Source organism: Daktulosphaira vitifoliae, unplaced genomic scaffold (genome assembly GCF_025091365.1).
Source record: "Daktulosphaira vitifoliae isolate Bord-2020 unplaced genomic scaffold, ASM2509136v1 Scaffold_1, whole genome shotgun sequence".
NCBI classification, from domain to species: domain Eukaryota; kingdom Metazoa; phylum Arthropoda; class Insecta; order Hemiptera; family Phylloxeridae; genus Daktulosphaira; species Daktulosphaira vitifoliae.
In genome coordinates, this window is record NW_026099572.1 from 37,332,732 (window position 1) to 37,356,580 (window position 23,849).

Genomic DNA, 23,849 nt, shown 5'->3' on the forward strand with positions numbered 1-23,849 from the left:
AATTGAAAATATTTTTCTCTGCATCCCTATTTTTTTTTAAATTTTAGTAAGTAAAAAATAATTGTCTTCAACTTTTTTAATTCATGTTGGTGTATAATTGACTAATGTTTTTTCCGATGCTGTTATAAAACCTGTCTATTTTGGCACATGATGCACATGCCCCCATAGGTAAATTTATCAAAAATTTGACTTTATGTAAGTTATTTTTTAATTTTTTCATTTATAAATGATAGTATATTAGATTTTGAAGTTTTAAAAAAAAAATTAGTTATTATTCATATATGTAGCAAAATTTTAATTTTTTAAAGTTTTAAAATGGTGCCAAAACCTTTATTTTTTGATAATTTACTAAAAACTATTAAATAAAAACAAATATTTAACTTTAAAAATTCTTGTGGTAAACATTTTTTTACAGTAATATTATGTTTCTTAAAAAAAAAATTCATTAATGAAAAATATTCAACTTATGCGACAGAATTTTAACACAACTTAGGTATTTCCTTAAGTTTTAACAAATATATTAAATTGTTTTGTTTTTAGAGTACAATAAGTGTATACACTTTATTTTATTCTAAAAATATAAGACTAATTAGCACATCTGTTAATAGTACAAATACAATCTAGGTTTTTACGGATAATAAACATATACTAAAATGAATTCTAGTCATAACAAACACTCAATATCCCTAATATTATTAATACAGGTGAAATCTATATCATAAATTGTGTTGCTTAAACTTTCGTTTATATCAAATGTTATTTATTTATAAATGTGTGTCGTTCATAATCGTAGACAGAATCAAAATTTTACTAATTGGGGTGATAGTATGTTCGTATCGAATTCGCCATATGGTAAACCTTTGTTTAATAATCTTGCTTTAAAATTGTATTATCTAATATGAATTGTCAAATGAAAACTAGTTTTAATAGTAGTTATTTTTGTTTTTTAATAATTCTATTTGACCGTTATCTAACTCGAAAGAACCGTCTTTAAATAATTTTTCATTTTTATTATTATTATGTGTCTACAGCAAATAATTCACTGGCGTCTATGGACTGGTTTATTCACAGAATATACTTCGATTACTCTTTGTCAATTTCAATGTGCAATATGGACGTCACCACTATTCTGACCGTTTGGATTTTCGACACACAAGTACATATGACATAATAATAATAATTCACGTCAAGTGACCGCAACATGAGACCACACATCAAAACCATGTATTCGTTAGTTATATGGCAGGATAGTGTCGTCGCCGCAGGGTCGCGCTTTATCCTTTTGCCTTTGTCGGCGCCCTCTATTGTTGTCATCTCCGCACGTCTAGTTCCTCTTCATCTTTCAATACCTGCTCCTACAATTCATTTCGACACGTTATATTTTCTGTGTGAATCAGTGATACATTGCGTGTTGTGACGAGACGTGTTGAATAACTCCATTTTTCCAACATGACTCATAGTTCAAAGCTTCGTATTACTAATATTAAACTTATTAAGTGTGTATATTGATAACAACATGTTTGAATTTTTTATGATAAAATCTATCTAAATGAGAATCATGAATAGTATTGTCACATGCCACTATTTTATACACACAAGGGCTATACGTTATTGTATTTGTAATAATGAGAGTGACTTGTTAAGAGGGCAAAAGGCCAACAAATCCGTTTATGGACGAAGCACGAAAAATGGTATCTTTCTATCAGATCTCTGTAGAGTTAATTGTATGTGTTTATGTGTGTGTGTGTAAGTCATTAGTTCCGGAACAATAGCAAAACAACGGGTTGAAAAATTGTTTTTTAAGTGTAACCTGAAGCACTATGTGTGGGGCACACAAATAGCCCGAAATATAATTAGTATGATATATGCTAGTCATGATATATAAACAAACCGAGACGGAGTTAAGAACATGAGTTTCTCATGCGCCTTGAGTACCCACACGTTGTCGCCATTATGGTCTTTAACTAGGCAGATTTAAATTTTAATTATTATTATAGGTAGTAGTTTTGCACAAATACATAAGTAGCCAGGTTTTTATATTTTCAAATATTCCTATTGTAATTATTTCCTATATATTTCCTTATATATAGTTTTATAATTTCAATAATTTTCAAAATACAAATGATGCAAAATTTTCTAATCAGAAATATATTTATATAATATAATTTATATATTTAATATATCTGAATGATCAAAAAAGGGACTTACAACCCTTCTTATAAATCTGTTACAGCAACCTTAAAAATTATGGAAATTATATATGAATTTACATAGAAATATTTTTAAGGAGAGGAAATACTAAGTTAGATCGTACAAACATTTTGTTCAAATTACGCTTATGAGTATGTAAAAAAATAACCCAAGCAAGATTTATACATATATGTACAAATACGTATTCTTGTCAATTAATTAAATAAAATCTTGTAAAAACTTATAATTATATAAAATTTTGACAAGCAAAACTATTTTAAAAATACTATTGAATCTTATACAATTCCAGATTAATTAAAATTAGGTTTTTCTGATTATTTTCTTTTAAAAATCATTATTAAATAGGAAGGGTGTAGACTACCTAGAAACTACTTAAACCCCTACAAATCTGCTAACAATGTGTTGTTAAAAAAATTATTTGATTTTTAGTTAAAAAATTTGATTAAATGACCCCTATGAATGGCATTTTTTTTTATTTCTCCCGAGAGTACTAAATACTTTTATAAAATCAATAACACATATATTGCATACTATTGATTAATTATATTACAGCTTTTATTGCCTGTAATATAACTTATATTGAGATTTTTAATAATGTGCAAAGTATTTCAAATTGAGTGTTACAGTAAAAACTTTAAAAATTGGTTAAAAAATTATTTTAATCTTAAGTCTACATGTTCAATAAATCAAATACTGCATTCGCTATCATGTTTTTTATGAGCAACACTTAAAATACGCGACTGCACAAGTTTTAGTAGTTGGTTATAACACTAATGCTTATAATTTTACTAAGTTGTGTTTTAAAAAATATTTTTAATGCAACAGACCATTTTTCAGCTATAAAAAGAACACTTTATGTTTTTGTTTTATATGCATACAACATTAGTAGTAAAATGAGTATTGTAATTATTAATTATGTTATAACAGGAATAAATAATTTTTTAATATAAGTAGCAACAGTGTCTAATGTGTAGATACTGAACTAGTATTTTAAAATCCAAAAGGCTATTATTTTTACTTACGATTATAATTATTAGTTGCATGTTTCTTATCATTTTTATTATTTTCTTAATTGTACTTTAACGTTATCTATAAAAGCTATTGCTTGTGCTAGAGAAGACGGGAAAACCTATGTAGCCCAACGCGACGGAATCGAACTAATTAATCGCCTACAGACGGTGAATACATTCGTATAGGTGTATACGAATGTATTCTTTAAATTTTATCGAATAAATTGTAAAAATTATTGATTTAGTCTCAGATAGTTTTAGGTCACCACATGAGGTAGTGGTGTAAACGAATTTCATTTTCTAGGAGGAGCATTGGCTACTAATAAAGAAGATGGCGGTTGTGGTGATGCTGAACGAGACCCACCTTCCGGTCAATCGGAGGACCGTTTCGCTGTGGTAGCCGTCCGTGGGAAAGCTTGGCGCAGGAATAAGTTCATTGTCGGTCACACGCCAACCCTACCGCCTTACCAGAGCCAGCAAACGCCGTCGATCGGCTTCTCCGTTAAAGCCCCGAGGCTCGTGTCACGAAGCCGCCGCTGTTTGCTGCGAAGAAATGAATGGAGAAACATAATAATTAATTTCCAGCTCGTTATTTTTTATTTTCGTTATTACTATTATTACTTTGCTCATTTAATGCGTAGTTATTATTGCATCTATCTTCTATTTGTGTATAACAAAGTTTATAACTAGCATGCCCTGGAGAGGCTTTGATGAGAACCAAAGTGTAAACTGCCCAATATTAGTAAATTAACCGAGCTGGCGGCATTTTAAAATACATGTTCGCTGGTACCATTACATGTGATGAAAGTAATTTTGTAACTTATTATTTAGTATAAATGTTTCGTTTACCTAAAAACCTTTTAATCTATTCCACTTATAGCTGTAAAAATACTACACATTTTGATTTATTAAATATTTAGTAGTTCGTTAAATTAATTGAAAACATATCAGGGGCGTAATTTGCAGACTATAGAGTATCTATAATTCTGTGTTATCAATTAATGCAAATATAAAAATATAGGAAAAAATTTGATTATTATTAGTGGTTAAAGTCAGGGTAGACGGAGTCCTTCTTATTTTGAGTACAATCTAGTGCTCTCTTTAAGTCGAATCGCAAAATGTCGGGGGGGGGGGCGCTTTAATTTTGAGTACTGAAGAGTGGAAAACGTTAATATAAGAAATTTATTTGAATAGTCAAAATTGTTAAAAAATAATAATTTTAAAAGAACTTAAATTATGAAATGATAAAAATTGTATGATGCGACCGTGGTAACATAAGTACTTGGAACACAGTCGCACATGACGTAATTATTGTTATATGTGTGTTGAATTATTCAAAAGTTTAATTAATTCTTTAATGTTAGCTTAAAAAACCATATAATTAATTTATGACTGCATATGGAATTAAAGACTTACTATATTAAGGGCTATAAAGTAATAGAAATAAAAACTAAAGGTGATATAAACATTTGTTTTATCAATAGAACCTACCACAGTTGTTGATATATTTTTAATTTGTTGAATTAAAAAGTTATGGAAGTTTTAAGAAAAAAAATTTGAAAAAATGTCGAAAATTACAGATTTTTAAATTTGTAATTTTTTTGGAGATTTCTTCCATTTACAGGGAACAAATAAAATTTCTTTTGTGAAGGTAATGTCCTTTGACTATATACGATTTGTGATCTTTTGACGTATCGTTGTAAGAAATCGGTTCTGCTGAGAAAAAGCGGTAACAGATACAAAAAAAAACACTTCATTCTAAAATTAATACCTTCTCAGCTTCGCATCGAAGCTAATAAGTATTAAAATTGTTTAATTAGTTACTTAAATCTAAGAAATTCTTAAACTAGACTAAAAAACTTTCTCGTTGATTCCAAAATGTCAGTGATAAAATAAAGAAAAGATTTTGAAAATCCTCGATTAGATTGAACTCAACAATAGTATAGAACACTCTCGACATTTTTGCAAGGGTATACTAGTGTAACATTAACAAATAACGCGTGGGAAAATATGTTCAAAAAAATGTGTCAAGTGCAATTCAGTGTTTTGTATGTGAAAGGTTCAATAAAAGGGAATACGCAAAAGAATATTAATCATTTATGTTTATTCTGGACAAAACAAATCTATTTGTATTTTGTGTAGTAGTTTCCTACTGCGAGGGATCTATGCAATTTAAAATATGGCGATGACCGACAAATCTACAAAATAACACGTCTTAAACGTGTTGTTTATTTCATTCATATCTTGTTTGAGATAACATGATGACTAACTTTTCGATTAAGAACTTGAAATTACATTAATTCAATAGAAATTCTTTGATTTTTAAACTGCAGAAAGAATTTTTACTATTTATATTACACACGCGGTGTTTTTATCTACTAAAATTCATTAAATATATTAATTCACACAAAGGAGGATGAGATGGGTCAATACATGCCAAATCATCCAGAAATGGTTGCACGACCACCTAATTTTTATGCTATATATAGATTTAAACAATTTATTTTATGACCTTTCCATTTTTATGGCTATTTTAATGTAAAAAATTTTAAAAATAGCCAGAACAATAAAAAACACACAGATTATTCAATATAAATTTAATCGAATTAAAATTTTAGAATTGACTTATTATAACTTAAAGTTTACATAAAATAAAAAAAAATTAAAAATTTATGTGAAACTTTAATGACTTTCTAAAAATGTTTGTGTAAATTATCATTTTTGAGCACAATTAAAACTATTAAGAAGTTATTATTTTATAGTAATTTTAAAATGTGGTATTGTATAGTGTATAATCTATGTTTCAACTAAATTTCAAATATTTGAAATAATTTTCTTGACATTTAGAAGCCTACAAAATTAGAAATTTTATAAAATTACACATATTTCTATGTGCATTACTTCTATATAGGGACCTAATTTTAAATAAAATTTCTCAATTATATATCTCTTTAATACACCTTATAAATTTTAAGTTTGAGAAAAAAGTGTAACATTTAATATTTAACATTAGAAAAAGAGTATAAGGCAGCTCAAAATAAAATAATTTAATGATTTTTTTTTGTTGTGTTCAAACCACATTTTTGTTACTGTTTTTTATATTATTATATGTTATAATTATTCAATTCATTACTTTAGTTGCGAAATAAATAATTAAGGCCACTAAATGTTTAATTTAAATGTCTACAAAGTTAGAAATTTGTATAAAAATACAGGTATTCTAGGTGCATTATTTGTTGGAAGACCTAATTTCAAAAATTTTTTTTTATATATTTTATCTGTTTATTTTTTTTTATTGAAAAAATTTAAAACATATACATAAAATTCATTTATGTACCTACATAAGTAGTACAACAGCGAAAAAACCTAATAAGAGATTTAAATTGTATAAAACTATTCTCAGCACTAAAGAAATGCACAGATTTGTACCAATTAATAACAGTACCATAAGAAGCCTTAAGATATCATTAACTTATATTTATAAAAACACTAAATTCTAACTACTAGAATAAAACCAATATTATTTATTAAAATAATTTACCAAATGTCATAATAATTTAATTAATTAATTTTTAATCTTTCTACTAAAATAATGAATTGAATAATTATAACATATATAATAATTATATTGAATAGTAATATATTATATATATAATAATGTATTATAAATAACAATTACAAAAATGTGGTTTGAAAAAAACAAAAAACTACCAGTTACTAAAAGTAAAAAAAAAAATGTATAAAATTATGGGAAATATTAATTGCATCATAAAGAATTTATTTGTCAACTTTAATATGGCACATATCTTAAAATATTATTAGTCATTTTCTGTATAAATTTTTATATTAATATGTCACATATGAACTTTTAATATTTATGGTAAATTTTTATTTATGTTTAATACCATTTTATCATATTTTCAGTCAACTGAATTGTGTTATTTATTAATAGCTTTGAATATTTTTACATAAAATACCTATTAGGAAGCTAATAGTGTCTTAAAGAAAAAATTTCAAAAATACAACACTTACAATATAGTTTCACATATATTTTAATAAAATATAATTCATGTTATTCAAGTTTCATTATGCATTAATTAATACTAAATATTTTGAAATTTATCTTTAATTTAATCAGAGTAAAGAATTGCTTTAGCTACTTTATTTTTTTCTTCTTGATTAGTAAGAACTTCAACTATGTTTAATCCAAATTCAATAGCTGTAGCAGGTCCTTGGCTAGTGATCAGTTTTCCTAAAATGCATAAAAAAGTTATTTATATGGAATGAAAACATTTCAATAAACTTTTTTTTGTCAATAGAGTTAATTTAATTGCACACAATACACTATTTAATAATTACACATGGTTAGTTATTGACAGTAAAATTAGAGTTAATTAGAAAAGTAACATTTAGTAAAGTATAGAGCAACAATCAAATTAGTTCAATTTTTCTGAAAATTATTATTTTTTTAATAAATATGTGTTTTTTGTATTTTAGTGAATAATAGATATTAGATTTAAATTTTTTCATGTAGAAATTAAACTAACATAACTTTTTTTGGTCTACTTTCTCTATAAAAATGATAAAACCTATACCAATGCTATTAAAGAAAAATATTTTAGTAAATTTCTAACTAGGTTAGGTTTGCATAAGACTGTTAAATTAAAATATGTAACGTTGGTATTTTTTTTACAAAAATTAAAGAAAATTCTTTTATTTTGTTGCTCATACAAGAAAATAACTATTTTGAACATTTGTCAACATTTTCAAAAATTGGTTGCCAATGGAAGACAAAAATTAGTAGAGAATAAATTTCAATCATAATAGGAAATTGGAAATATTTTCTTATATTATAATTTAAAAAACAATCAAAAAGGTTTTTATTTATTGGCCATGCATTATTATAAAATGAGTTTAAAAATTTAGTTAACTGGTAAATTAACCAAATTTTAGGCTAATCTACGTTTTTTTAATGTATATAGATTATTTAATTTGTGAATCATACATAACATATTTTATCTTAAGTATATTATTAATACTTACTAAAGAAACTTAATTTAAAATTGTAAATATTTAATATAAAAATATATACCATCAATAACGGTAGTATTATTTTGGTAGGTGTATGCATGTTCAATTTCACTTTTAACGCTAGGATAACAGGTTAATTTTTTGCCTTTAGCTATTTCATGTTTGAATAATACATAAGGTGCTAAAAAAATAAAAATATCTATATCAAGAATTTTCTTAAAAAATACTACCATTTATACAATAATTTAAAAAATATTAAAAATAAGGTTTTTGTCTTATATTTTAAAGAGATTAGTAGCATAATATCATCAAAATATAATTATTATTATTAAGGTTGAACAAAGGAATATTATATCCAGAGGATTAAAATTCAATTTAAACATTCTGTAACAAAGAAACATGTAGACAAATTTTACCTGCTTTAATGAATAAAATACAATTATATACAATTCCTATACTTAATGACTATTTGTAGACTATTTCAACTGTATTTACAGTAAAAATCAAAAATGTATATTCAATATCAAACAATTTTTTTTATCTCTTTTCTAATAAAAGGAGAGTGGCTAGTATTCTCAATTAATATATTAGGTGTTTAATAAAAATAGGATATGGATCAATTGTTTAAATAGATAATTGAAACACTACTCCATTATTTTAGAAAATTCTGTATTATAAATTTAAAAAATAAGAGCTAAAAAGATTTTAAATTGATTGGATTTCAATTTTATTGAAAATTATCCCCAAAGAGATATAAAAAAGAAAATTAGGCAGCTAAAACTACTACATAATTTTTTTTAGCTTCGATGCGAAGCTGAGAAGGTATTGGTTTTACTATGATGTGTTTTTTTTTTTTTTTTTTTTTGTCTGTTACCATTTTTTCTCAGCTCTTACCGAACGGATTTCTTTCAACGATACGTCAAAAGATCACAAATCATATCTAGTCGAAGACATAACCCTTCAAAATTGAAAAAATTTCCCTCGTTCCCCGTAAATGGGGGAAACCTCCAAAAAAATTAAAAAAATTACAAATTTAAAAATCGCTAATTTTCGAAATTTTTTTTACTAAAAACTGCCGTAACTTTTTCAAAAATAAACATTTTAATATAATTTTTTTTTTATATAGATGGTTGATGTCTTTACTTATCATTTGGTATATTTTTTTTGTAAATCTGACACTTAACCTGCCCACAAGAGGGGATTTAAAATGACAACTTTTTCACAAAAAATTAACTTTTTCAACTTAACTTTTGAAAATGTTCCGGAAGGTCTGACACTTTTATATATATCTTAAATTAAAGCTAATGTAATGTACTTTAATTTGAAAAAAAAAAATTTGACCTCTGGACTTGTCTTCATGGTGAAAACGGCTACCGAATGCTATTTTTGTGTGAAAATTTTCGATTTTATAATTTACATTTTTTACTTTAAAGTGCTATAACTTTTTAAAAAATGTATGGATCAATACAATTTTTTCATGAGAAGTAGTATTTATATACATCTTTCATTGGATATACTTGTTTTTTAAATCAGACTATTTCCATATATATGGGGGAATTCAAATATAAAAAAATGCATATAGAAAGTAGAACTTTTTCAACTTAACTTTTGAAAGTGTTCCGGAAGGTCTGACACTTTTATATATATCTTAAATTAAAGCTTATGTAATATACTTTAATTTGAAAAAAAAAAATTTGACCTCTGGACTTGTCTTCGTGGTGAAAGTTGACATCAAAGTTAATAAAAAATTACGATTTTTGTAAAATAATTTTTTTTTATATTTTTAACTTAATAATGCTCTAACTTTTTCAAAAATGAACATATCAATATAATTTTTTTTTATATAGATGCTTGATGTCTTTACTTATCATTTGGTATATTTTTTTTGTAAATCTGACACTTAACCTGCCCACAGGGGGGGATTTAAAATGACAACTTTTTCACAAAAAATTTACTTTTTCAACATAACTTTTGAAAATGTTCCGGAAGGTCTGACACTTTTATATATATCTTAAATTAAAGCTAATGTAATATACTTTAATTTGAAAAAAAAAAATTTGACCTCTGGACTTGTCTTCATGGTGAAAACGGCTACCGAATGCTATTTTTGTGTGAAAATTTTCGATTTTATAATTTACATTTTTTACTTTAAAGTGCTATAACTTTTTAAAAAATGTATGGATCAATACAATTTTTTCATGAGAAGTAGTATTTATATACATCTTTCATTGGATATACTTTTTTTTTAAATCAGACTATTTCCCTATATATGGGGGGGCTTCAAATATAAAAAATGCATATAGAAAGTAGAACTTTTTCAACTTAATTTTTGAAAGTGTTCCGAAAGGTCTGTTACTTTTATATATATCTTAAATTGAAGCTTATGTAATATAGTTTAATTTGAAAAAAAAAAAATTGATCTCTGGACTTGTCTTCGTGGTGAAAGTTGACATCAAAGTTAATAAAAAATTACGATTTTTGTAAAATAATTTTTTTTTATATTTTTAACTTAATAATGCTCTAACTTTTTCAAAAATGAACATATCAATATAATTTTTTTTTATATAGATGCTTGATGTCTTTACTTATCATTTGGTATATTTTTTTTGTAAATCTGACACTTAACCTGCCCACAGGGGGGGATTTAAAATGACAACTTTTTCACAAAAAATTAACTTTTTCAACTTAACTTTTGAAAATGTTCCGGAAGGTCTGACACTTTTATATATATCTTAAATTAAAGCTAATGTAATATACTTTAATTTGAAAAAAAAAAATTTGACCTCTGGACTTGTCTTCACGGTGAAAATGGCTACCGAATGCTATTTTCGTGTGAAAATTCTCGATTTTATTATTTATATAATATTTAACTTTATAATGCTAGAACTTATTGAAAAGTTTATGGATCCACACAATTTTTTTATGAGAAATAATATTTTTTAATAAACCCTTTTTCATTTGACATACTTTATCTTTATCGAGATATTAATAAGGAACCAGCAGATCAAGTAGCTTTTGGAATAAAACACCAATTTTTTTAAAATTAAACACTATCTAAAGATTTGCATCGAAGCGTTTATTTTTGATAGTGATTTTAATCACTGTCAGATATCATTATACTTGATCCAACTATACCACGTCACAACTGTGCCGCGACCCCCCTGTGCTGGGTTTTTTTTTTGAACTTAAAGGATATTTTTTAATATATAATTAAAACATTTGAACTATATATATATATACATTTTTTTTTGTTAATCTCTTATTAAAGGTTTATTATAAAAACTGAATATACATATAATTTACTTTTCTTTCGCATATAATGGTTAACTAAATTAGTAATTATAATTTTAAATAGTTTTTGTTTAAAATACACTATCTAAAATTGAATCGACATTATTAATTGTTGTAGATGTTTAATTGCTCGTTGAGATCATCAGTTTTAAGAATAAATAAGTTTTGTTTGCAGACGTCTACGGAAAGAGTTTGCTTTTGTAAGGTAAAAATAAAATTATAACGTTTTTTTAAGTCAAATTTTCATAAAACTAAAAAAAAAAAAAAAAATGATTTAAAATATTATGAAAATTTAAAAAAATTGAAGCCAATTTTTATTTCTTAAGTCTATTAATAATTCAATCAAATTTTATAATGAAGTATTATAATTTGCACAACATAAAATATTATAATAAATATTAAAAACAAACATTATATAAAAAATAAAAAACTTTTTTTATTAAATCTATAACTTTCTTTATTTAATTAAGAGTAAAAAAAGTGATAATTAATTGATATTTTAATTATTTCTCAATTATTTTAATAATATTTTTATTGTTTAAGTATAAAAGTATAAAATAATGGCTAGGGTTATAATAAGAAATTTATAATAGGGAGAGACCACAAATAAAATATTTTTATTGGTTGATTAAGAACAAAAAAAAGTAACGGAGGATGGTTAATAAAGAAAAGGGTAAATATATTTCCTCCAAATATACTAATGATTATGTTCATAGTTTGAAAAGTTTTTTTATTATGGCTATAGACCAATATTTTTTTTTTTGATAAGTTTGAATAATAAGCCAGGAGAGGAGCTTTTCTATCACTTAGCTATGTTTTCTTAAATATTGCATTAAAAAAAATATTACATAATTACCAGCACAAATAGCTGCTATAACACCACCAGAATTTTCTTGAACTTTTAAAATTTCTCCAACTACATCAGCCTAAAAAAAGCATTATGGTGAAAAACAAACACAATCCATATTTATCATAGTATCAGATATTTACTATAAAATAATATTTTACAAATATATAATGCTGCTAATTGAGATAAATGATACTTATTTTACTGTTTCTTTCAGAAATATCATGAGTCATTAATTTTTAAAAATTAATTATCTTTGAATAATATGTATACAATGTTTTCTGTGTGGAGAACTAAATTTTTTGGACTCGTATTTAATACAAATAATGACAGCAATAAATTAAAATAGTTGTAAAAAGTTACTGATTCAAGAATTTTTAACTTTTAAATATTTTTAAATTTATTTTAATTGTATTGTTTTGTTAAATAATAGTTTCAAAATTAAAACCATTTTTTAAATAATGATTTTATTACATTAACATATTCAAGTTTGAATTACAAATTTAAAAACTTACTGTAGCTAAAGTTTTATATGATGGTCCTCCAGGAATAACAACTGCATCAAATTTTTTACTTTTTACATCACTAAGTTTGGCATCTGTTTTAATAAAAATATTTGATTTCGTTTTAACATACTCAGAATCAGCTAAATCAGCAATTGTAACATGAATCTATTGTAATTATACATTGATTTATGTAAGATTAATTTTATAAACAATTTCTTAACTTATAATACAAACAAATTATGTATATTTTGACGCACAGTTAAAAAAAAATGTCTTTTACACTTATAAAAATAACAAGTTAATAAGTTTACATAATTGGTAATAAGTATATTACTAATAATAAAGCAATAATTTCTTTTTAAATTAAATAATAACTTTCTTAGTTAACCAAGTAAATTATAAAAAAGTTCATGAAAAAAAAAAAATTAAACAAAATTTTAATTGATTTTAAATTATTTCAAATTTTTTTTTATCTTATTCTAATCTTAGAAATTACTAAACATCACGTTTTATCTTATACACACAAAATAACCCACTTCTTTGTTCCAATTAAAATACATTAATATAATTTTTTTCTGATAGGTTTAAAAATGAACTCAATAAAAATCCAATTATGATAATGTCAACACAATTTCATGGATAAGCTCAAATTAGGGAGGCATAAAGAATTAGCTTAAATTATTTCAAACTAAATGAATTTGAAGTCTTTAAAGGGCTTTAAAATTTGTCATTAATATGTTTTATCTTTTACACATATAAAATGGCCACATATTAATTTTGTTCCTTGAACTACCAAATGTGTTAATCCAATCTTATTACGGACACTTAATCCAAAGGTCAATGGTAGATTAACACTTATAAAACATAATTATTGAGATATTAACATTGATAACTTAGCCTTTTTTATATCTTTATCTATTCAATTAAAAATAAATAGATTACAAAAATAAAAAACATTTAATTATGTAGTATAACTAAAACATTAGTAGCGTAATTAATGATAAAATGAGTAATAGATATAATAATAATTAAAATTTTTTATTACATTAGCACGGCGTAATATGTCAACAGGTGCTACCAATTCTAGTTCTTCACTTCCTTCAGCCACAATGAACAAAGCAGATATTCCAGACATTTTTAAATAAATTGTTACAAATTTGGAAAAGCTAGAACAATAATTTAATCTTTTTAAATGATTTATATATAATATATTTTGATTTCTTTGATAGATATAACAAAAATATTGATAATTTACATAAGAAAAAATTTATGAGAACATGTTAAGTTTCAAATATATTAACGTAATTATAACTAAAAAATTATGTCATTGAAAAGTAACTTTTTTCTTAAAGAAATAATTCTTACCACAGAGCTTACAATTTTAGAAAATATTTGCTGCAATCAACAGAGTCAACAAAATTTATATGTCCGTTTACTCCTAATTTAACTAGGTAACATATGATGACTACAAACGTACCGACGAGAATGAACATGAAGTGAGATTAAGGAGATCAGTGTTGCCAGATTCACTAAAAGGAATTTTTTTTTTAAAGTTTAAATTTTTAGCAATTAACCCTTACTTTAAAAATTTTGAACTTCAATTGATATCTCCTTATTATATAAAACAGTTATTATCATTATTATTATATAGGCCAAAATATTAGGAAGATTTAATAACATTTGATACTTTTTATTCTTTTCCCTACTACTTGGGGTCGGGCGTATATATGTGTATACTAGAGTTATTGTAATCATTTTATACATGAAAAAAATGATTATTTTCTCAAATAACATTTGATTAAAAGATTAATGTTTAAAAAATTCAATATAAATTTCTAGGAATTTTTTTTTATCCTCAAAAATAATTATACCAAAAAGTATAAACGAGTAGCTTTTAAATTTGTAGAATGTCAACATTTTCCCCACATATAGCCTTCCAAATAAACTGTAATATTTGAGAGAAATGCTTCCTTTTCAAGACATTAACCAGACATGAAATAGTCACCAAAGTCAAAACTTGTAAATCATAGTATACATGTGTATAATAGTGATCGAAATTAATCTGTATATGAAAAAAAGATAACATTTTTAAAAACTATTGAAAATTAAAAATTTTTGTTAAGTAATAAATTATTGGGTTTATAAAACTATTATGGTAAAAAACAGATTTTTACAGTCAGGAGGACTATGACGCGCTCCAACCGTTGGCCGCGGGACCCGGAATCCCCGGACCAGAGGGAGGCGCTGAGGTCGGCCCGTAAGGAGCTGAAGCTCGGCATCAGGCAGGCCAAAGCGAAATGCTGGACCGAACTCGTTAAGTCGGTGGACCACGACCCGTGGGGGAAACCCTATCGGGTCGTTATGCGGAAGCCCCGCGGTCCACCGGCTTCGGGTCAGCTGGAGGCGGAAGTGCTGGAAATGGCGGTAGACACGCTGTTTCCGACACATCTGCCCCTGCCTCCCCCGGCGTTTGGGGATGACGTGTCGGTGGTGGAATTCACCAGCCAAGAGGTAGCTGACGCGGTGGCGTGTGTGCGGGGCCGGAACACAGCTCCCGGCCCTGACGCGATTCCAAACCGGGTGTGGGGGTTGGTAAACGACCTCGCCCCGGACTGGATACGCGCCGTCGCGAACCGCTGCCTCTCGGAGGGTGAATTCCCCACGAAATGGAAGAAGGCCAGGCTGGTGCTTCTGAGAAAGGGTGACAAGCCCGAGGGTCTCACCTCGTCGTACCGACCGCTTTGCATGTTGGACGACTTGGGGAAGATCCTCGAGCGGCTGCTCGTCACCCGGATCGAAGCCCACCTGGCCGACGTCGGCGGACTGGCCGAGGGCCAGTTCGGCTTCCGGAGGTGGAGGTCGACGGATGACGCGGCCTCCCTCTTCAGGGACTTGGCTCTCAAGGCCAAAACTGAGCAGGGTTTCGGGGTGGCGGTGAGCTTGGACATCCGAAACGCGTTCAACTCCGTGCGATGGTCACACATCCTTGGAGCGCTGGACGCGTTTCGGGTGCCTCCTTACCTCGGGTGGATCATCCGGTCGTACTTTAGCGATCGGGTCATCTCCTACGTGAGCGTCGCGGGCCCGAGAATCAAACCTGTTACGGGTGGCGTCCCGCAAGGGTCAGTTCTCGGGCCTCTGCTGTGGAACATCGCATACGACGCGGTGTTCCGCGTTCCGCTACCACCGCACGTACGCGTCGTCTGCTACGCGGACGACACGCTGGTGGTGGCGGAAGGCGCCTCGTCCGAGGAGGCTGGATCCCGGGCGAACTGCGCGCTCAGCGCAGTCACTGCCTGGATCCAGCAGGAGGGGAGTGGACTGAGCCTCGCCCTGGACAAGACCGAAGCGGTCTTGTTCACGGGCAGGTACAAGTTCACTCCTCCACGGCTCGCCGTGCTGGGGGTGGAGATCCCGCTTAAGGACTCCATGACTTATCTGGGCCTTGTCATAGACAAACGTCTAAAGTTCGGGCCGCACATTACTCCTGCGGCCCAGCGGGCCCAGAAAGTCATGAATTGCTTGGCGGGACTCATGCCCAATCTGGGAGGGCCGAGAGAGATGCGGCGTAGACTTTTAGTCAGCGTCGTACACTCGGTTCTCCTGTACGGGTCCCCGGTTTGGGCGGATACTCTTGAGTATTCATCCAAAAACCGTGAAGCCCTGCTCAGGGTGCAAAGGCGGGCGGCGATCCGGACAGTTTCGGCTTACCGAACGGTGTCCGGAGTGGCGACGGGTATCCTGTCGTCACTGCCGCCCGCTGATCTGCTCGCCGAGGAACGCGCCGCCGGGCATGAGCTCCGCCGAGAGCGCAACCGGTCCCTCGAACCCGAGGACAGACTAGCGCTCAGGCGGATGACCATGCTCCGGTGGCGGACTCGCCTCTCGGAGGAAACGAGAGGCGAGTGGACCAGGTCCCTCATAGGACCCGATCGGCTGGACAGGTGGGTGGACCGGACTCACGGTGAGATGACTTATCGTCTCACCCAAGTGATGTCCGGCCACGGCTGCTTTAACGAGTACCTACACCGTATTCGTAAAGCAGCCGCGCCGACGTGCGACCACTGTTCGGATCCCCCGGGAGAGGCTGATAGCGCTTTGCACACCATCTTCCGGTGCGAGGCGTGGGCCCAGGAACGGGACTCTTTAGAGTCTCGACTAGGGTCCACGTTTTGAGTCGGGTCCATGGTGGACCTGATGTTGAGGAGCCGGGAGGCGTGGAGGCTCGTCCAGGCGTTCGCCGAATCCATCTTGAAAAAGAAGGAGGAAGCGGAACGCCTGAGATAGAGGCAGCCTCGCCGCCCGGCACAGGAGGACCTGAGGCGCTGATTTAGGCCAGTGCCTTAGGTTCTCATTTTTGTGGATTGTTGTGAGTTATTTTGGCAGTCCTCCCTAACGGTCCCCACTCAGGGATCCGGTTAACGGGAAGGGGCCACACCACGTTGCGAATCAGCTCTTGATTAATTTCGGGCTGATTCACAACGTGGTGGAGTGAATTATTAAGACGGTGTGGGCCGCCCTGAAGTAATGCCTCACGGCAGTTCCAGGGCGGCCCACAATAATGCCGGTCGTTAAAAAAAAAAAAAAAGTATTCACAATACAATATCTCTCTTATCTACCTTATCAATAAAACATATTCTTAATTTCAACGATATTTTTCCGACGACCCAACTTTTTTCATCAAGTTATTATTTTCCGGTCGCTCTAGATATTTTATAAAATCCAAGCATGACAATTTTTTGAAGTTGAACTGAACAATACCATACAGTACTTACTGCATGCTTACACAGTAGTTATATTAAAAGCTAGTTATTCCAGTGCCGTATGATGGCATGGTTGGTCACTACTCAAACTTATAGACTGCCTGATTCTGCCCATTTTTACATATATTTTCTCTCTCTTTCTTGCCTCTCAGAGCAAAATAAGAGAGAATGTGACAGAATTATCCAATTACTAGCCACTTCACGTAATTTTTTCATGCACTTAACTTTTTGAGCATTTTTGATAATTTCATGAAAAATACTGACGACCCTCAAAAATACGGACTTGTCCGTATAAATACGAACGTCTGGTAGCCCTATGTAAAACCAAATTAATAATAAATTTTTACTTGAAATCCAAACCTTAAAAGCTATCTTAAAACACAAATAGTTGATCAGATAAAAAAAATTATAAGAACAAAATTTTGTTTTTTACTATCATATTATGAAGTTGAAATAGAAGTTCTCATTTAAAAAAATGAAATATAAAAATTTTTATCCCTGAAGAGATAAAAAAAATTATTTTACTACATATTATTATAGTTTTTTAAACCTAATATATTTTCTTTAAAAAAAATGTTTAATTTAAATTGTTTCTCAAAAAAAATTAGTGTCTTACTAGATTTTGATTACTCTGTATAGTTGTTTAAAATACAAAGAAGACATTTTGGACTTATATCCAAAATATATGAAATTTACTTAATAAAATATGAATTGGTAATTCGAACAAAATTGAAAAGAAGATAAAATGTATTGTTACAAATAACTTCTATTGCAATAATTTTGTAACAAATTACAAATTTTCCTTTAGTTATTCTCATTCTAATAATTTCCAGACCTATGATATAATTCAGAACTTTGTAAACCAGCTGTTGGTGAAAAAGCAAAACAATTTGCGATTGAGAAAAATTATACATCACTTTTTATGCTAATAAAAAACAATAAAAATTTGAAAGTGAAGAAGACAGGCCGTAGACATGGGTGTGCCTGGCCCCCCTTAGATTTAATGTGACCCAAACCGCCCCCCAAATGTAAAATTACATTATTTTTACGAATCATCAAAAACGTGTTAGACCTTATATACATTGAAATTATTATTAATTTGTGATTACTATTGGGTAATACAGTTATTATTATGGCTGTATTTTCATTTTTATATTCATAGAAAACGTTATTTGAAAAAGATTAATAATAGACGTAATAATAAATGGAATAGCAGTTACTCCAAACATTGTTGTAGGTAATTTTTTTTTAACTCTGTTCCAACAAATGATAACAAACTACCAAGTATCTGCATTGATTAGAATCTAGTTGATTACAAAATTCGATGGAGTAATTTTTTTGATAAATCTTATCTTTAATCTGTTTCTTTTTTTATAATTTAGTAGATACAATAGGTAATTTACTAGAACTTTCGTCTACTTTGCGTTTATTTTCATATGTAAATCTTTTTCCATCATCTGTCTTAATGTTCCTAAAATCTTTTTCATTTTCAGCTATTATTGCAATGTCGTCCACGAATCTCAGCGTGTCTATTCTGTGAATATTTATCTTAATTTCTAGCTGTATCCTCTCTCTTGTAATATCTATATTCTCTGGAATATAGGCATTAAATATTAAAGGTGATAATGTATATCCCTCCCTAACATCTCTTTTGGATTCTTTTTGAATATCTCCTATTTTTATGATTGCTATTTCATTTTTAACATTTTAGTTAAGTTTAAACAATGGATATAATTGGAATTGTCGGGGAATTAATTATTTAAATTTACTTGATTACAAACGACTAAAAAATTTAATTTTTTCGTCCTAGAATAGAGAATTAAAGTTTTTTGTATATTTTTATGCAGTGCTGCTATTCACGACTTTTAATTTACAGTAATCTGTTAGTATTTTAGTGAGAGTGATTTTGCCCGGTAAATATTTGGGATATGGAAACAAAGGAGAGAAGAAAAAAAATTAATTAAAAATTTTTTTAATTATTTTCTTATAATTATATTTTTGTGCAATTTTGTTATTTTTTTTTTTTTGTCTCTTTTAAATCCGACTTGAACAACCTCTTAGAGAAATGAGTATTTGTGATCTCCGAAAGTAAACACTCCGTTTAAAACTTATAAAAATAAAATATTAATGAATATGTACTATAAATAACGCGTATTTTACAAGATACATAATACGTGGTAAAGTTTTAATATCAAAGTTCACTGATTACAACACAATAGCTAGAAATTATAACTTTCAGTGTGACGTTATCAGGCACAATGGAGTAATAAGAGTTCACTAAATATGAATTCATATTTGGTCAGTATAAAATTTGTGAAAGATATTACTAAATAATAATTCACATAAACGAATGAAAATATACACACATTTGTTTTTATAATAGTAATAAGTATATCTTATCTGTGGCTTCACGTTGAAGTTCTCAGTTAGAAGAAAACTGTAAGTTAATTATCAGAGAAGTTATAGTAAAGAGTTTAGGTTTATTTTAGGAGAATTGTGAAAACTCTGTTATGTTAAATGTAAACTTTTAAAAGTATAATTAATATATATATAGTTTAATTTCAGTGTCATGAAAGGTTTACCATTCAAACATTTAATAAATAAAATAAATGCTATTTCGATGAGTATATACTTAAAAAAAAAAAAAAGTACTTTTTTTACTGCAATATTTTTTTTAAAGTACTGTTTGTATGAAATACTCTATTCGACTAAAATACAGTACGGTTACAATACTATTGAACAAAAATATGGTTTGATAGTAATATTTTTTGTTACTCTATGCACTATATGAATATTTTATGTATATTTTTCTTTGTGATAAGAGTATGATAAGAAATGAAAGAATAGGGGAACTCTGATAAACAAATAAGTTGAATTACCCCTATTCAATACACCGCATTCATAAAAATTACAGATAAGAATTTTTTATAATTAAAATAGTATTTAAAAAATAAACAAAAGTTATGAAATTCTATATGAATCCATCATTTAGTATAATTAAGTTGTTAAGTTGTTTTATAATTAAGTTGTTAAGATAGTAGATACACTTGTTAACTTAAAAACTTGTCTGACTTTTAAACTTGATTGTATCCATAACTGTATATTATAATATTTGTATATTCACATAATAAGAACATTAAATTATTTCAGTCAAGATAATTTTATGTTAAATTTGAATTTCTTTAATGAAATAATGTTACAAAGAAAAATAAGATTATTATAAAATGACAAAACAACAATTAAACATAGAAAAAGTAAAAAAATGTTTAGTGGTATACAATTAAAAATTTCAATTTATAGTGAATATTAAGAAAATCGATATAAAATAATATTTCATTCATAAAAATATTAAAAGAATAGTTCGCCAGCAATAATTTCATTTTTGTGTCTTAATCTTATATAAGGCATAAAATTTGCATTTATTGGTGCTGTATCTCCTCGAGACATTTTTTCTGCCAGCTCAACAGTAAATGGCCCACAATCATGTCCATTGGTTTGGCGAGACGTCTCGCCTAATTGTAATGTCCATGTAGAAGCTTTTCCTTTTTTGTCCATTTCCCATTCAATTAAGAAATTTTTTAATACCATTGGATAAGGACCCTTATACGACTTAAGACTATCATATGATGTCACAGTCCTTTCAGGTATATTAACCACTGTCAATATCCAATGACTCTCATATACATTCATGGGCACAAAAAGTAATTTTATTGTGTGAATATCTTTTTTTATCCATCTTCTTACAGCTGGATAACCTCCTCGAAGATACGCTACGATAAAATCAGTGACAACTGCATAAACTTCACCTTCAGACCGCGTTACTATCATTTTAATGTACTCATTAATTGTGTCTGAAGTATACCAAGATGTAAGTGACTTAAATGAAGGTGCATTATATTGATCAAGAAATGTTGTGTTTTGATCTTGCATTACTTCTGCAAGTGTAACCATATTTAAACATTTTTCATAAAATAAATAAAAAATTTTGTTGAACTGTTTACTATTAGTTAGGTTTATTTAAGGTTTTGGAATATGAAATTAAACACGTATAATTACTTTTGTTTAAAACGTCCATGGACCCCCTTAATAACAAGCCTCTGCAGAGGTTATATTAATTTAACATGTATTATTATTATTATTAATTATGTTTAATAAATATTTTTTTTTTATTTTATTTTATATTAAATAAATAGATTAAATAACTAATTACCTTTTTCTTTCTCTGGTACTTTTATTACTTCAATAGTGGACAGAGCAAGTAAATTTACGTCATTCGGCGTATTTAAGGTCAAAGGATTAGAACTAACTTTTGGCTCTAAAATAATTTATGTTTTAAAATATTACATATTTGTTTCAAAAATCAAAATGTTTATTATATTATTTTTTAAAAATGAATTATATTTTAAAAGTTATATACTTTTTATGACTTTTTCATCTTCTTCGGATGAATTTCTTTTGAAATTTGGTCGAGCAATAGTATTAGAAGATATCTCAAGGTGTTGTTTTTTTATTTTGGATTTTTTGCGTTGCAAGTTTTTCTTATGAAAACTCTGAACGGATCATAAAAATATATTTAATTATATGATAAATTTATTTAAGAAATCTGCTTTAAGTCCAAAAAATGGTTTAGGTTATACCCTAAAATCTTTTTATTGAAAAATAGCATAATAAAATATACCTTTTCTAACAAATCAGCTGATACTAATTGCCGATTGTCTTTTGAAATTGCTATATTTTTTTTTTCTGTTGAATTTAAAATTTCATTTTTATAATTTCTAGATATATCATTCTGAAAAAGTGATCCAAATTCCCCTCGCTGCATCGATTTCTAGGCAACCAAAGAGATATTTAAATAAACAAATAAACTATATTTAATATTATATTATTATCTTCGATAAAAATTGAATTTCCCATAAAAATCTTATTGAAAAAATAGCAGAATAATATTAAACATTATGTTATCGCATTTATATTAAGGGGGTTAATAGTTTATTTTATATTTTTGAATCAGACAAACCCCAATAACATTGCTAAATCGAATAAATATATTAATATATAATTATAGTTACCAATTTTTCAGGAAAAATTTTATCAATATTATTCGTTTTTCGATACGTGCGTTTTTTTGGATTAATGGAATTTGTTATAGGATAAATATTTTTGTTAATAATTGCTGCAAATTGAATATCATTTTAATAATTATTAATTAAATAATCAATTTCGAAAAAGTTTTTTAATATTAAAATAGTTAAATTAAAGTAAAGCGACTGAATTATTGTTATATATGAATAAGAGAACTTATTATTAATTTTTCTTATATTTTATATTAAAAACTTTTTCTCTATTCGAAATAATTAGTTTAACTATTAATCTTTATAGTGTTTACAGATAATTCTTCCATTTTTAGTTGAATTTTTTGATATTTGCTCTTTATTTGGTTCATTTAAAACACAGTTTGAATGCATGAAACGACGATTCCATACTTCTTCAACTCTGCGTATGACCTTATGTAAGTTAGATTCATTTTTTTGACCAAAATTATTTTTTCCACTTGCCATATCAATAACTAATTAAATAAATCTTAATAATTACACAAGACGATAGTTTATTTTAGACGGGAAAAAACGAAGTGAACTCAAATGTCGATAAAATCAACATTTACATCTAATTGTCAAGGAAACTTAATTGTAAAAATTCATTAAAAAAATGTATAAGCCAATTATAAATAAATTTAGTATAAACAATAATTATTTATTTTTATTTTATTATTGGTCAAATAATACAATGTGTTAAGAGTTTATTATAGAGAATTATCAAAATATGTATATATTTTTAAAAGATTTTTTGAAGAAAAAACTTTTGTATTTGTTTGCTTATTTATTACATTAGTTTATAAATGATAGAGATTTTTTTATGAAAGTTCAAGTGGAATAAATTTGATATCGGTTAACAGAATATTTATACATATATAATTTAATTTGTATGAAATAAAATATCAACGTTTGGATTTATACTCTTGTAACTATTAAACATTTTGCCCAGGTGACATTGCTAACACCATTTAGTTATGAATAAAAAACATCATGCCATGCGATTATAATCAACATACTAATTTATTACGTTAAATATATAATATAGTTTAACAATTTAATTAATAATTGACATAATAATTCTGAAAAAAGAAAATAAC

The 23,849-nt window shown here is 28.2% G+C and overlaps 2 protein-coding genes across 3 annotated transcripts; both read right to left on the bottom strand.

Moving 5' to 3' along the window:
* Positions 1-7,249: 7,249 nt before the first annotated feature.
* LOC126893833 (protein dj-1beta-like) lies at positions 7,250-14,404 on the bottom strand. Of its 2 annotated transcripts, none has more exons than XM_050664353.1 (6): positions 14,274-14,404; positions 13,942-14,062; positions 12,906-13,061; positions 12,400-12,469; positions 8,314-8,433; positions 7,250-7,473 (listed from the first exon to the last, which is right to left on the bottom strand). In XM_050664353.1, the coding sequence occupies exons 1-6, from the start codon at positions 14,387-14,389 to the stop codon at positions 7,352-7,354; spliced, it is 705 nt and encodes a 234-aa protein (XP_050520310.1). In that variant the 5' UTR covers positions 14,390-14,404; the 3' UTR covers positions 7,250-7,351. The 2 variants fall into 2 exon arrangements, with proteins under 2 accessions (XP_050520310.1, XP_050520311.1); XM_050664354.1 differs by having other exon boundaries at positions 14,262-14,387.
* A 6,535-nt stretch (positions 14,405-20,939) lies between these two features.
* On the bottom strand, positions 20,940-22,481 carry LOC126910553 (sentrin-specific protease 1-like). Its single transcript, XM_050693209.1, has 4 exons — positions 22,338-22,481; positions 22,077-22,209; positions 21,870-21,974; positions 20,940-21,594 (listed from the first exon to the last, which is right to left on the bottom strand). Exons 1-4 carry the CDS (start codon positions 22,479-22,481, stop codon positions 21,008-21,010), a joined length of 969 nt encoding a protein of 322 aa, XP_050549166.1. The 3' UTR covers positions 20,940-21,007.
* Positions 22,482-23,849: the final 1,368 nt, after the last annotated feature.

Coding starts and splice junctions, on each gene's coding strand:
- LOC126893833 (XM_050664353.1), bottom strand. CDS start 14,389: ATGTTCATTCTCGTCGGTACGTTTGTAGTCATCATATGTTACCTAGTT. Junction 12,470..12,905: donor CATATAAAACTTTAGCTACA/GTAAGTTTTTAA, acceptor TGCTTTTTTTAG/GCTGATGTAGTTGGAGAAAT. Junction 7,474..8,313: donor TAATACTACCGTTATTGATG/GTATATATTTTT, acceptor TATGCATTTTAG/GAAAACTGATCACTAGCCAA.
- LOC126910553 (XM_050693209.1), bottom strand. CDS start 22,481: ATGCAGCGAGGGGAATTTGGATCACTTTTTCAGAATGATATATCTAGA. Junction 22,210..22,337: donor CAGCTGATTTGTTAGAAAAG/GTATATTTTATT, acceptor TGATCCGTTCAG/AGTTTTCATAAGAAAAACTT. Junction 21,595..21,869: donor AGTACCAGAGAAAGAAAAAG/GTAATTAGTTAT, acceptor TTACACTTGCAG/AAGTAATGCAAGATCAAAAC.